We start from the raw sequence: 16,026 nt of genomic DNA, 5'->3' as shown, positions 1-16,026 counted from the left end.
CAATTTCGGCCCTTGAGACTTCTAGACAGTTGTTCAGCATGGGGGTGTTAATGCCAAAATATACCAAAACGTTCTTTATTAAAGGTCACTTAGTACCTTCTGGCATGGACACCGAATAGACCATGTTAGAAGACACAATGCAACATAAACTGTGATGCCCCATGATTCCTTTAACCTTGACCATGCAAATAACAATTGTGGTTTTTCTATTGTTTAGTATCACATTTTGCTCTTATCAAGGTTTCTTGCATTCTTTTGTGACAAAAATCTGATGTAAAGCACTTGAAACTCTTCACTGACTCTTAGACTTAATTTTATTTTTAAGTTTTTTACTTTAACAAAATTTGTCAATAAAGCAACTGATAATATAGATCAATTTACCTTCAACCATGCTGCTAATAATAATATTTGTAACAGTTAACATGGAAATCGAGAGATTTGGAAGTCACAAGATGGCGCTGGACAAACATGCACATTGACAGGGATTCAATATATTCCCTTGTTGATCAAAGTAAGTGATTATTGAGAGTGGTCCTTATCCGATTTCAAGTGTCAAATCAATTGTGAGGACACCTAGAAGCCAAGAGAACATGCTGCCTGTCATGCTGTCTGGTGCTGTCAGTCTGACCAGAACCCACAATCTTGGGTGAGAGGCTGAGACACCCACTCACTAATCACCGCTGGACCACCTCAGCTCATTTTAACCATCAAGGATGCAAAATATGCAAAAGACAAATACCAGTGACACCAAAACACCAATTTACACTTCAATTTACAATTTATCAGTCCATGTCAGCGGATTTATCTTCTCAAAAATATTCCCACATGGATAACATGCTGATAAAGTTGGCTGCCTTCCTAACCCACAAAGTGTTATGGTATCACTTCGATCAATCAACATTGTGAATCTACAGGTTATCTGTCTTTAGATTTCTAAGTAAACATGCTGAGTCATGCTGGTACTTTAAGACACATTTGAACACTAAGGGGTTGTGCCACCATTATTATCATTATAAACGTCTGTGTTTTACATTGTTAGGTATGGGAAATATATACAACCACAACAAAAACACTGTTGAAGTATTTAGTAATTATTTGCTGAACAAACACTTCACATATCAAGGCAATTGATTTTTAATGAAACAAGGAAACCATTGAATCAAGATATTTAAGCATCAATGCACTTATTCATTATTGTGGTATCCTAAGGGAGCCAAAAAAGCATCATAAATAGGTGCAAAGAGTGCTCTATGGTACTCTCATTTAGTGCTATATGGTACTCTCATAAAGTGCAATGTGGTACCCTCATATGTCACTATGTGGTACTCTCATATAGTGCTATGTGGTACCCACATATATTGCTATGTGGTACTCCCATTCACGCTAAGTGGTACTCTCATATAGTATTATGTGGTACTCTTAAAAAGCATTATGTGTAACTCTCATCAAGTGTTATGTGGAACTCCTTTATAGCGCTATGTGGTATCTCATACATCACTATGTGGAACCCTCATATAGTGCTATGTAGTACTCCCATATAGTGCTATGTGGTCCCATATAGCACTATGTGGTACTCAAATATAGTGCTAAGTGGTATTCCCATATAGTGCTTAGTGGTACTCCTATATAGTGCTAAGTGGTACTCCCATATAGAGCTAAGTGGTACTCCCATATAGAGCTAAGTGGTACTCCCATAGAGTGTTATGTGGTACTCTTATATAGCCCTATGTGGTACTCCCATATAGCGCTAAGTGGTACTCCCATATATTGCTAAGTGGTACTCCCATATTGTGCTATGTGACACTCTCATATAGTTTTATGTGGTACTCTCATAAAGTACTATGTGGTACTCAGATTGTTATGTGGTACTGTCATATTATGTTATGTGGTACTCTCATATAATGTTATGTTGTACTCATGTTGTTATGTGGTACTCTCAGATAATGTTAGTTGGTACTCTCATATGGTGCTTAGTGGTACTCTTGTATAATGTTATGTGGTACTCTCATATAGTGTTAAGTGGTACTCCCATATAGCGCTAAGTGGTACTCCCATATATTGCTAAGTGGTACTCCCATATTGTGCTATGTGACACTCTCATATAGTTTTATGTGGTACTCTCATAAAGTACTATGTTGTACTCAGATTGTTATGTGGTACTGTCATATTATGTTATGTGGTACTCTCATATAATGTTATGTTGTACTCATGTTGTTATGTGGTACTCTCAGATAATGTTAGTTGGTACTCTCATATGGTGCTTAGTGGTACTCTTGTATAATGTTATGTGGTACTCTCATATAGTGTTAAGTGGTACTCTCATATAGTGCTATGTGGTACACTCAAATAGGACTATGTGGAACTCTTATTTAGTGCTACCTGGTAATCTTGTATAGCGTTACATATATGTGGTACTTTTACAAAGAGCTGTGCCTAAGCAACTTGCCCATGTTTCTCAGTTTAAAAGGGACAAAGTCAACATATATTTCACCAGAGTGCTTGGACCTGCTTTTTGAAATGTCATGTTAATGTGTGTACTACATCTCTTGTGAAGTGAAATGTTTCCCAGTTCTGGTTGTCATTAAGGTTTTTTGCAAGGGGAAGTCAGCCTCATCATTATTGGTACTAAAGCAATGACAATAAATATACTGAAAAATTTACAAGATGTTTCACACAAGGACAAGTATTCAATTATCTGCAAATTTGATCATAATAAATACATTAAAGTTAATGGCTATCAAAAACATGCTGGGTTGCAAGATTCGTGACATACTAACTAACCACCCTATACATGTATAAACCCATTGAAGTTTCCTATAAACAATCATCATGAAACATGTCTTAAAGCCATGTGATTTGTAAACATATACCCAAATATTCTGACATGGTTTATTGTTTAAAGCATTTCCTCATTTGTTATGAGTAAGCATCTTAAGTGTGATGAAATGATAAAATGGCCGCCTTTATTGCGATTGTTTAGGGCTATTACACCGATTGTTTCAAACATTCATGTTAAGTGTCAACAGCTTCAATAGACAAGACTTAAATAGTTGACTATATCTCATCGAAAATTAAGTGTATCGTTTGAAGTAAATAGTAGTTCATATGAATTCTGGTCATTTGAAAAGCAGAAATAAACAAAGACAAGTGTTCGATTGTTATGATGTATAGTACATGTACTTGCAGGGTTGTATTTCCTGATAAATTCAGGGCTGAAGTTTAGCTGAAACATTTTTTTCCCCTTAAATAAAAATAATATTTCCAATATCTGTTTTGAAAACCCCCAAGATGTTTTTGTTTTAAAAAATGGACCCCAAAAAAAAATTTTTAAATGAAAAAATGAGTGTGCTCTTAAAGAAACAAAAAAGTACATAATATATTATAACCTCCACCGAATATTAAGCCAAATAAAGCCACACATGTGCATAATGTTGCTTGCAACACGCGTCAGTGGTCGAAATAAGCACAAGCCCACAAGCCGTGCACTCAGGTTAAATGCTTTTCAGGCTTGCTCAAATTTTGGGTTTCATTCAGCAGGGCTTGTTCAAAAATGTAATGCAAAGCAGTATATATAGTAAATGAATTCGGGCTTGTTCATCCAAAAGACTAATTTCAATGACTGATGTGTACTAAGATTATCATGTTTTTTAAACATCTTGAACACTGTTATATGGCCAACAACAACACCAAGGCTATGACAATTGTAACTTGTTTTAAGTACTATTCATTGAAATATAGACAAGCTAATAAAACTGTCCTGAGTTTATTATAGTCTGGGTTCCAAGTGACCTCATTGGTGGGAAAAAAAGAGTCCGGAATTTATACAAATTATTTCCATGTTGTGTTTAGAGAATGACATTGATTATGAAAAGTGACTTTGGTCTCTCCTGTAAAGTTGCTCTTGCAAATTTTCTAAATTCAAGATGGTGTTCAAGACGGCCCAGTTTGTGATATGAGAAATTTTAAAATAATGGGCTGTAATGATATTTTGAGAAACCAAAAACACCTTTATTAGAGAAGACTTTTTCATTGTCTAATTGTCTTCACATTTAAGTGGTATCGCACAGTATTTCAACTAATAACACTTTCTTTGAAAGTGTAAGGGCATTTACAGATATTAATATGTCGGCAAATTCGGTAACAAAACATATATAGTACAGGGTTCTCAAAAAGTTTCGGTTGGACTGTCTCAAACAGTAAAGTAACTGAACAGCTACTACTTATTCTACTTAAAATTCATTTATTTTTCCAGATCTGAACCGGCCCAATTGCCCAATGAACCGTCCATTTTGGCAGGCAGCCTGTTCTTATTAAGAACACTATATATATTTATTTTTTAAACTAGGTTATATCATAAATTTATCTGAAAAAATTAATACGATAACAGCAATTCACTGTCAGATTATCATTTTACGTAAAAGTTAAATCAGGCTTAAAATTATTCAATTTCAATTATGTATTCAAAATTGCTGCTTCTATAAATATTTACGAAAAAACTAGTAAATAGCTATCGATGATAACTTTACTTCAATGAGGAACGTATAACACACAACTTAACAAAACACAACAAATTATTCAATGTTTGACTCTATAAAAAAAATATACAAAGTCCCTTTAATAAAAAATATAAATGATGCAAAAACATAATACAATGCATTCGTTTACTTTCTCCTCTTAACGACCTTTTCGTGAGCAAAAAATGAAACATTGCCACATAATGTTAGAACACATGATGTCCTGTAGCCAAAATGGAAAACTGGCTGGTAATATAGTTGATATATTTCTAGCCTTTTCCCCTTTAGCAATAGGGTAACGCCATTAATTTTACATTTCTTGCTTATATCTGTTCTTTTTTCAGGCTTATATCAGAACTTACTGTGTTGAAATGTTCACCTATGAATTATATTTAAAGCAGCCATTTCTTCGTAAGAACATTTTTTGTATGAATCCAGAGGCTGATCCAGGATTGAACGTTAGAGGGGGCGTACCTTAGGGGAGTAAAACCTTTTGAATTGTGCCCTCCCTCAGAACAGCAATTTATTTGGTTGGCAGGGAAATTTTAACAATTTCTAGTCCGAATGGTGCATTTTGGGTGTATTTTATTACTTTTTGCTCCTTTATTGAAACAAAAGTATACTTGGACAATTTTAGGGAGGCGTGCCGGGTGGGCACCTGCCCTCCTGGATCTGCTAGTGGAATCTTTCTTTACCCAAGCCTTTGGAGTTCAGGCTCATGCATCGTCCAATGGGATAATGACAGACAGATTACCATTTAATCATTTAGAAGAGCTCTAACAAACAAAAATCCATTATGCAGTTTACAACTGCCAAATTTCCATTAAGAAATGAAATTTACAGCCGCCCAGATTCCATTTAATCATTAATTTGTTCTATAAAGTGGTAATATCAAGAAGCTTGTGCATGCACACTGGCAAATGTAGAGGCATTTTAGAGGCATTTCGTGCTGAACACTAAAAAGGTAAGCATTTATTTTTAATCTTATAAACGATTAGTCAATGCTGGGCTATGCCCAGCCTGCAGACTTAATCGTTTAGAAAACCAATTCTTCTGGGCTTGCTCAAATTTTGAATTTTATTTAGCAGAGCTTGTTAAAAATTTTGTTGCCAAGCAAATGTATAAAAATTTGGGCTTGTTCATCCAAAAGCCTAATTTTGATGACTAAGTGAGGAAAGACTTTTAAGTTGAAGAATCAGACAATAGACCAGGTCTTTGCATGTCTTTAAGCGCATGCATGTCTATTAGGACATTTACAGTTATTAATAGGACATTCACGGTAATTAAATTACGGGTATTAAATATATCGCAATGACAATACATTAAAAAAAAATCTTTTAAAAATCTGACAGGTTAAAAATATGGATCGACCATGTGTGCTATATCTTGCATTTATGCATGGCAAGGACACCAGAGCAATGACATTACATTGTCACTTTTACCTTTTGACAACCTGACAAGTTAGGATTTTTAATGAAATTGCATTAATTCAACCTTCAAAAGATTGAACGTTCCAGTTATAATTTTATATGATGATGATGATGATGATGATGATGATGATGATGATGATGATAATAAAAATAATAATAATATAATAATAATAATGATGATGATGATGGTGATGGTGATAATAATAATGAAAATAATATTATAATAAATAAAATAATTATAATAATAATAAACATAATAATAATGATAATAATAATAATAATAATAATAATAATAATAATTAACTACTTACTAAAGTATTTAGACAGTATATATCCAAGCTAAGAATAATCTATTTTACACAACACATTTAATTCAATCCTTCATATTTTTCTCTAACATTACACACAAAATCACAGAAACAATCCATAATACATCCACCGATCAACTCAGCCTACACCAAACTCCTAAATATTATTTTTTTCCCTCCAGAAAAATCCCAATAAAATAAAAACAACAGAGAAATCTTTATAGTAAGCACATATGTACCCATATAAAACAGCATTAAAATCCGCAATAAATTACAAAATTCCCACTTTGTATCGGTAGTTTTTTTGTCTGTCTTCCCTTAGGTAAGAAATTAAGCTATGGCTTAAAACTGCACCTCATAAAGTTTCGGTGGTTAGAAAATGGCTGCTTTTATTGTATTATGCTAAATGAAAAATAATGCACACGAGTTGTTTTGTGCATTTTTGTGCAAACATTTATCAAGATAAAGCTATTGATATGCCTATCCCACTAAACCATTATATCAATTATATATAATCCGCATGTTCGTGCAGGGTGAATATTATAAATGTAAAGGTCTCAACTTTGAATTTTGCACTTTATAAAAAAATCCGTACCTAATTGTTTTCTATATCTATTGTAACACATAACCATATCATATCCGCTGATCAGCATTTGAGCAGTTTTTATATGTACGAATTCCGAAATACAAATTTTCTTTTTTTGTTTTTCCCGAGCATTATATCAAATGCAAAATGTTTGAAATGTATACCATGAGTAAGTTACTGAATTGAACGTAGACTTTAAGCATACCTTATTGTGTAATTTGACAGTGGTACATCAATAAATAGAAATAAAACTGTCACTCAAGGTAATTCGGCTCATTATGGCTTGTTATGGCTCATTATATTATATCAAAATAACTATCAATACATAAATCTGTATATTGAATAGTCTGATTTTGCAAATAATTGACTCATTTCTTCAATTTGTGAGCGTGGATTATTTGCTTAATCAGGACTTTTCAATAAATAGATTTATGTATTGATAATTATTTTGATTTAACAAATCAAGATTATAGTTCTTCATTTCAAACCAGCCAATCAGAAACAAGTATTTTGTGCACTATGTTTGGCCATTCACAAGGAAGACTGAGTTCATTCAAACTTGCTATATACGTATCAGAGTTTTAACAATGGTTGTTACAAGTTCCTTTACTCGAAAATTATCAAACTCATTCCTACAGTTGATAGTGCTCCATTATTCACTCAGATACACAGGGTACAGAATGCTGATAAGTCAACTCTCTATATGTTTACCAAATGGTGCCCTCCAAGAGCCGATATCTGACCACTGCATGCGGGCAAAGTGTATTTATGAATTGTTAGACATGAACTAAAACCTTTACTATGAACGAATGGGTGAAAGTGGGTTCTAAATGACATTCGATGTTTTAAGTGACAGGGATAGTAGGTGACCCAATATGGGATATACATAAAAAAGGAAATCATAATTGGTGAGAGTGAAGCTCGAACCTAAATATGTTTTCTTGTGCCCCTTATATCCCACACAGGTCATCTACTAACCCCATAACATATATATCACATCGACAACCTGTTTACAAGCATCAATTTTTGAGAAATGTTTAATTTATTCATCAGAATCGGAAAAGAGAAGCCAAGATATAATTAAGTGACCAAATATGAAAAAAACACTGGGTCAATGCCTGACCAGTCCTGGATCAATGGCATTGCAACATTAATGTCTGAGACATGATATACTGGAGCAGATAGTACTTTTATTACTTCACCCCTCCAAACTTGCCACTCCAGGCCTGCTATGTCAGTCAATACATCATAATAATAAATGCAAAAATATAGCCAAGTGCTAGCTTAGCAACATGAAACTTTACTTATAAATGCTGTATGTTCGTATATATCATATGTTAAGATCGTTTGTCCCAACAGAAATGGTGTAATGGTGATACTTGATTGAACAGGAAGAGTAAAACCTCTTTACATGACCGAGACATTATTTGTATCAAGCATAATTTAGCTACTGATTATATTCAGAGACGTTCTAAATGACAGTGTGGTCAGATGTTGGGGAGGTGGTCTTTCATGTAAAAGCTTGAAGCATTTTCTTAGCAAAGTGTGAACTACGTAGAGTGACTGATATCTTTGGCAGGGAGTGGGAGAGGACAGCAAAAAATACATCTTAACCTGAACAAATTGACACTATTTTTTTTACAAAGGACCTTGATTACATTTTATAGATAATTTCATAATACTTTAAAGATGCTGATGCAATTTCATGCCAAAAAGGCAGTAGAACGTATTTCCACAGGGCACAGATGCATGTGTACATACCCGGTAGAATATATAGGCTAGAAAAACATAAAGAAATAGTTTGCTCCTGTCCTTTATGTGCATATTTTTATGCACAATTTAGGATGATTTGATTTGTGAAGCTTATGATCGTAAGCGGCTCTTGATAAGTGTCAACAGGGTAAATGTTTAATTTGGGGCTACTAAGCTTGTCCCTGTAGTTCCCTTCATATTATTGACATGGCTACTTTCTTGATGTAGAACCTTATCATTACTTTTTTCAAACACATGATGCAAATTTTATGAACGCATATTCATTCATTCTCACCTTGAGCCTGCTGTGCCAGCAAGAATGGTTGTAACAATCGCTGTTTCTTCTTCTCATAGCCTTTCTGAGTTATGTCCCCTGAAACAGAGAATACATTAGGTAGAATTATTTCCCTTTAGAAATTACTAAAATTACTTACAATGAGATTGTGTTGCACTGATGCTTCTTGGCATGACCTTCATTAATAATGTTCCCTGAAATTCAGATATTTATCTTTACACAGTATTTAATAATGATTCATCCAATTTACTGCCACTCATATGCTTCCTGGCATAACATACATGAGTTATTTGTCTTTTGTCTTTTGTCGTCTAGGGAACTTCTTTAGCCCTAAAAGGCTAATAAATCCCTTTAAACTGCTTCTTCTGTAAGTTCTCCACCCCCGGTATGACTTAATATACTTCAGAAGTATCAAACCGTTTGTTTTTCCAAAGTTTATCAAGACCTGCCTTGAAGGCATTCACAGATGTGGTGTTCACTAATTCATGTGGCAAATTATTCCAAGTTGAAACTGTACGATTGCCGAAAGAATTTTGACGTAATGATTTCCTTGCTTTAGGTTTAAATAATTTCAAATTGTGTCCTCTGGTACCACTATTGTCAGCAAAGGTGAAAAATGTTGTCATACTAATGTCATCAATATTGTGTACTATTCTAAACACATGAATCATGTTATGTTTCCTGAAATGCAGATTTTCTCTTTACACAGTAATTAATATTGAATAATCAATGATGCATTCACATTTTGCTTCTGGTGCTTCTGGTCATAACATTTTCAAAATTATGTTCCCTAAAGATAAAGTTGCTTCCCTTTAATTAAAGGATATTTTAATGTTTAATGACAAGGGCAAAGAAGAAAAACAACTCGCTAGTTGAATCCAGATTATGACCGTATACCATTCATTTTCACCAATTTCAGGCCCAACCAACCAATTTTCGATTATAATCGATCATCGGAACATCACTTGCTCTGACCCTGGGAAAAGCAACATAAATACATGCAGAATCATTCATCAATTTCGAACTGATCATTTGTAAAAGAAAAAATAAGTTCTTCTTAATGAATAAACATCAATAATGTCTTTTCAAGTGCACCACTGGGTGGTATTTAGTGAGCTTTGAACAAGGAAGTAAACATTTCACATAATATCATTCTGTGTGTGTCACAGATCATTTCCCCTATAATAATGTACATACTAAGATAATTGACTTGTACGGTAATGGTATAATTGTGCAAACAGTTCTGTCTTTATAGCTAATAAGTTGACCTTGATGTATCATAATTTCTTAAATAATACAAAATGCATTCCTGAATTTAACACTGGGCGTTTTGCAAAAAAGTAATTTCTCTAAAATTGCTGAAAATGCTGATAACCATTGACTGCATTTTGGGAAGAACAATTACGGGTTGTACCAGTATTTTGTTTGTTTTTCTTTTCAATTGTAAAATGGGACCCAATTCTAGCCTAATATTAAATCCCAAAAAGTATATCTTTTTCACAAAAAAATGGCCTTAACATTCACAACCCTAGACCATATCTTTGAAAATAATCTCCAAACAATACACTGACATATTTAAAAGCAACCTCAGGCCCGTTAAATAGTTCAAAGCCAAGAGCTTTAAGTTGGCTTTGCCACCTGTGACCAGGCGCTCAAGTTTTTCTGATCAAACAACAGTCCTTGAAACACTGATTTTCTGCTATTAGCCCTATCATGGTATATCTCATTGAAGGTATAAAATAGGGGTTTAGAGAACAAGTTACAGTAAGGTCCTGCACCATGCCGGTTTTGGTAGCACCACTCCGCCCTTACCAGCATGTGCACCCTTCTGCTTTCAGAGAATTGAATGCTATACATAATCATGTTTTCCTTCATTTTGTTTAAAAAGTTAAATTATTATAAATACACACAATCTCAATTTATCTGGCAGTTGAAACACAAAACTACTTCCATAATGGCATTTAATGGCAATTATATTTATTTGCTTCTTGGGTCAATTTCTTTTTAGTTCTTCACAGCCTGATACAAATGATAGCAACCTGTCTCTTTTCTGCAATATCCTGCTCTTTTTAAAACATGGCTAAAAAACTATGATGATATATAAGCTTAGCAATGTTTTGAGCCTTTGGCTATATTAACTTTAAATATTGATGAGTGGTTTAGACATATTTTATTTCAAATGAAAAATGAACATTGCAATACAAATCTTAAAGAATTTAATTGGAAGCTTAAAGCTTATATTAAGATATCAGACAGAAACTCATCAACTATTCTTCTGCGGCATCGAACAGGTTTTCTTTCAAATTTGAAATTATGTGTTTGCTTGAAGAAAACTACTTACAATGTTAAAAGGTAGGACATAAAATGTCTCATATATATCTTCTTTTTTTCTCATATATCTATGATCGACAACCGAATATAATCGTATTATTTGCAAGGGCGTTGCTCGCTGATGACCTATATATAATGCGTTAAATAAATGACTGAAATAACTCAAAGAACATTCTAATTACAGTTTGAATACTATTTTTTTTTTTTTATGAGTTTCTAATTTGCAATCTTTTAAGGAAAATACAGCTTGTTACTGATAAAGAGTACGGTATAATATTTACATACAACTCTTTACATAAAACCCTTATAAATGATACAAAATAATATTGACCATTGCGGAATGCAAAATGCCCTGATAACTGTACGTCAAATACCTTAAACTACATGGCTGTATATCAAAAATTAATTCATGCTAACTTAATGTGTAATAAAACAATTTATTTTCATTATTAAAACATCTCAAACACAGAATATCTTAACAAACTGAATCAAATCTCAGCAAAGGGGAAACATTTGTATAATTGTGGGGAACAGATATAAGAGCTGTAGAATTTCCCGCCTTTCATAACATCAGCAGAAATATGACATACTCAACAAATTCCTGGGAAACAAATTGATTATTTTGTCTGGTATAGTTCTATGAAGGCAAAGGGCTTCCAAGATCAAAGAATTACATGTACATTAGCAACATTAAGCACTTCATGTCTAAATGTATACTTTTTATCAATTACTAATAATCACCCCTTTTAAGTGAGGAGTAATTTATAGGTAAAAAAAATAGATGATTCTATCAAATTATATGACAGTCTATATGTGATAACACATCTACTGTACATGTAGCATGTATAACTTTCTAGAACACTGTCAATTGTGCCATAATTCTTATTGGAAAATGTTATCCACACTGCTCTGAAACTGAACTGTATTCCTCAGAATGAAAACTATTCTATTTCAAAGGGAAATTGACCAAGGATACAGCCTATTAATTCATATTATTTTAACAGAAACAAAATCTGCAAACTTAATAATCCAGTAACTGAACATGTGAACATGTGAGATCCATCAGCTCTTCCAGAGCACATCAACACCACAGAGATGGTAGATAGCATCAGACAGACAGAAACATTATATAAATTAGCTAATAAATCATACAGTTCCTTTCCCAGATTGATCCACAGCACTGATACTGGATCAAACATTTAAAAATTAGTTTGTTACAGCAAGGGACCTAGAGACAATTTTATTTTCAAGTTTAGAAAAACCTTTGTACAAACAGAAATCAGTGTTTTCACAAAATTGTCTGAACCATGGGACCCCCCCCCCACACACACACACACTCTCTCTATTCCTCCCCACCCCCTCTTCCCCCACCCCTCAAAGGGGATACTTAAATCAATAATGATACAGACAATAAGCATGAATAACACAATTAAGCACAACCTAAGTTGCGCCCCAACATGGGGTCCCTCTTATGTCAAGTTCTGGACCCTCCCCTGTTACTAATAGCACAATACAAAGAATGCTGATTTTTTCCTGATAAATTTTGGGTAATGATCTTTGTGTAAGAGGTCAAGGCTGACAGCTACATGTACATGTCAAACTGATGAGGTCAGACAATTACCACATGCAAGCTTAGACAGCTCCATAGCAAAACGAGCTTATTACTAAAAATTTTAAATGATGTCTGCGAAATAACTAGTAGTCCAGGAGTCTGAGACTACCTGAAATGGTTCAGGCCGATCCTTTTAAAACTTTGTGAGGCTGACTGTTGTGTATAAAAGCATAATAATTGAGTGAGAATAAAACTGTGAACAATATTGACTTTCGTTAATAATTTTCAACTCTCTTGAGTCCAAAAAGACTCCTCAGTTGAAAATATTACTTCCCAGACTGGTTGTGCTACACCAAAACAGGCAGTCTTACATCTTTCTGGCAAAGATATAGAAGTCTCCTGCTTCTTACTAATCCACACAATAATACATATTATGTAAACCATATGGCACTATTATTTGTACAAAGTGATACAGTTCACTTGTAGTGTGGTACTTTCCAAGCAACATTTATGTCATAATGTCAAAAAAATAATTATATCAATACAACATTATACTTTGTTATTATAAAGCAATAAAATGAAAGTCTATTTTTTTTCCTATTTAACATGACTGCAGACTGCTTATTTATCAGCATGTAGCCAGAACCACAACATTATGTTCTTTTGGTCTAATTAACTTTTTCCCCAAGCTTAGTGGTAATTAAACCTTTACACCATTTAAATGAAATGCATTTTGTGATACATGTATTTTGATTGAAGCTGTCTGGTAATACCGTGAAATTAACATCGTCTGTTTAATTTGTACTCTTGAAATGTTTATGCTCTACACATTTCGTCTGGGTTTCAGAGCATGGTTTAGTATCATACCGGAAGTAGTATTCAAATGATATAGTCTTTCATTTATAAGGTCCTGATCAGCGGACCATACACCCTGGATATAAAGCCAATATTGCCAAGCTAAAAGATGATACAGACCATTGGAACTGATACAGCCCAGACTGAAATAAGATACAGCCAAGGTAAAAAAAAACAATTAGTCCAAGATTAAAGACAATACTACCAAGACTAGGGTACCTAGGGCCAAGGTCGGCATATAATAGTGAAATAAAAATAAATAAAATTAAGCGCCAATCTGGGCTGTATGAGCTCTTGATCTAGACCATATCATGGTTTGGTATTTGATCTGGGCTGTCTGGTCTTTCAATAAAAGCCATAATGTCAAGGCTGTTCAGGCAATTTATGCTGTATTATCTGCTATTTGTTTCAAAAAGTCTTAGTTTTGCACATTTAACTGTCCAAAAACCCTAACAAGTGATGCCTCTCCTGTAAACAGGTTCCTTACTAAATCATTACGGTACAAAAAATGGTAAAAATTGTTTCGAAAAAATTGTAATGGGCACTCAGTCAATAAAGAACAGTCATAATAGGGTTTGTAAATCAGCTGGTCACTGTCATTGTCTTCCTGAGTCAGTAAGTGTTTATCATATGACCACCATCATCTGGTCTAAACTAATAATTTGAAAGGTATTAACAAATGCTGGAATGATATCAGTATCACCAAAAAAACAAAGCACTTAATGTCAATCAATAGTAAACAAAAACAATACAACACAAAGTATGTTCAATCAACCGTGTCGACCGTGTAGTCTGACTCATTTTTGACAGCACGAAACAAAGTGAAGAAACATGGCTTACCCTCCGATAGTTCCAGGTGTAACTCTGCCAGCTTCAAGCGAACATCGTCCGGTACCTGAAAACCTAGCGAGTCAACTTCTGCCATGATTGATTATTCCAAAAACACAAAATCAAAAAATGCTAATTAAGCCTTTGAATATCGCCGATCGTCGCCATATTGGATTTTCAGCGAAACCCCACCTCAGTCTCGCGATAACTCATGAGAAGGACTAATTGGCCTGACTGATTGACGCGAGAACTCAGTACTGATAAACCGGTGTTAAACATTTGTTATGGTGCGTCTAAACTGCGCAAACATGTAGGATGAAAAACAAAATTTGCGTTAACATGTAGGACGAAAAACAAAATTATTAGAAGGCGTAGAGAATATGTGATTTTCAGATGGGTGTGGGTAGTTAAATGTTACCATTTGAACCTCTGCCAGTGTTTCAAATCACGTCGTGTGTCTTGTGAGCCTCTGAAGTCTTTCAGTCATTTTTCTTTCCTCTACTAATTAAACTTACTGACCTCTTGGAGGTTGTTCTTGAAGTTGGGATTCCAATGTACGTAGTAGTTACGGTATTTCTGTGTACGATATGCATGTTATACGTGTACAACAGTACGATGAAAGTGTTGTAAGCGTTTACAGTAGACGTACAAACTGAAGAAAATTCCGAGGAATTAAAAAAACAGTTTTAATGTACGGATTGCAAATGCTTTAATTAGAATGAACACATATAAGGGACATGCCAAGTAGTCGAAAATTCAAAGCATAAATGCCGTTTAGAGGCTCCAGGCAAATTTCGCATTTCGTGGCAGTGGTAGCTTCAATCGAAACAACTCGACCATGTCCAACAAGCTTCGGGATAGTCAAATAAAGTAAAGTGTTTGTTTATTATAGTGTCACCCCTCTTAGTTAAGGGCCAGCCCGTTGGGCTTATGAGACACCTACATTCGTGAACATCTTTACCCCGATTCCTTATTCCAAATGCCAGACGCCTGGCAGGAAGGCAATCGGTACCCCTCGATTTAACTAGCTGCTGGGTCGGCAACCGGCCATGTCAGAACAAGCCCTTTGTGAGACTCGAACCTTCGACCTCCCGCTCCGTAGGCGGACGCCTTAACCACCAGGCCACGGAGACGGTATATGTTGGATAATGGCCGATTGTTCCGATTGTGGCAGCCTTAAGAGATCCTTTTTGGCGAGTACATCAAATACATTCTAGAGTAGTCACGATAATTAAGATAATTTTTCGAAGAGAAAGTATGTTGCGCTTAAATGCCGTTTGAAAAGTAATTCATTGACGGTAGGTGTTTAATTGCTGTTGGTGTATTTGTTTACGGCTCAAAGTTCACCAACAAACATACAGTTATAGAGGAACACACAACACCGCAAGAAAAAAAAAACAATACAGACACAAAACTACAAAGACAAGCAGGCTATTCAGACAATTAACGATGTCCCTGTTTTAAGACTCGAGGTCAAAGCCTACCACATTCTACTCGAAATGGGTCAGTAAAACAAAAGAGCGCACCGTTTTTTTAACTAGTTAAAGATGCACGCTTACACCCAAATACGTTTTA

The 16,026-nt window shown here is 34.5% G+C and overlaps 1 protein-coding gene across 8 annotated transcripts in view; it reads right to left on the bottom strand.

The window, feature by feature from the left end:
• The window catches only part of LOC128240281 (disco-interacting protein 2 homolog C-like), a 60,005-nt gene extending 45,357 nt beyond the window's left edge, over nt 1-14,648 (bottom strand). For all 8 annotated transcript variants that reach the window (XM_052956848.1, XM_052956851.1, XM_052956850.1 and 5 more), the window contains exons 1-2: nt 14,464-14,648; nt 8,886-8,963 (exon numbers count right to left, since the gene is read on the bottom strand). In XM_052956848.1, coding sequence (XP_052812808.1) covers nt 8,886-8,963; nt 14,464-14,548 — 163 coding nt within the window. In that variant the 5' untranslated portion in view covers nt 14,549-14,648. The remainder of the gene's footprint in view (nt 1-8,885; nt 8,964-14,463) is intronic.
• Nucleotides 14,649-16,026: the final 1,378 nt, after the last annotated feature.

The sequence above is a fragment of the Mya arenaria genome, chromosome 7 (assembly GCF_026914265.1).
Source record: "Mya arenaria isolate MELC-2E11 chromosome 7, ASM2691426v1".
NCBI classification, from domain to species: domain Eukaryota; kingdom Metazoa; phylum Mollusca; class Bivalvia; order Myida; family Myidae; genus Mya; species Mya arenaria.
The sequence above is the reverse complement of the archived record's forward strand: the minus strand, read 5'-3'. Positions and strand labels throughout refer to the sequence as shown.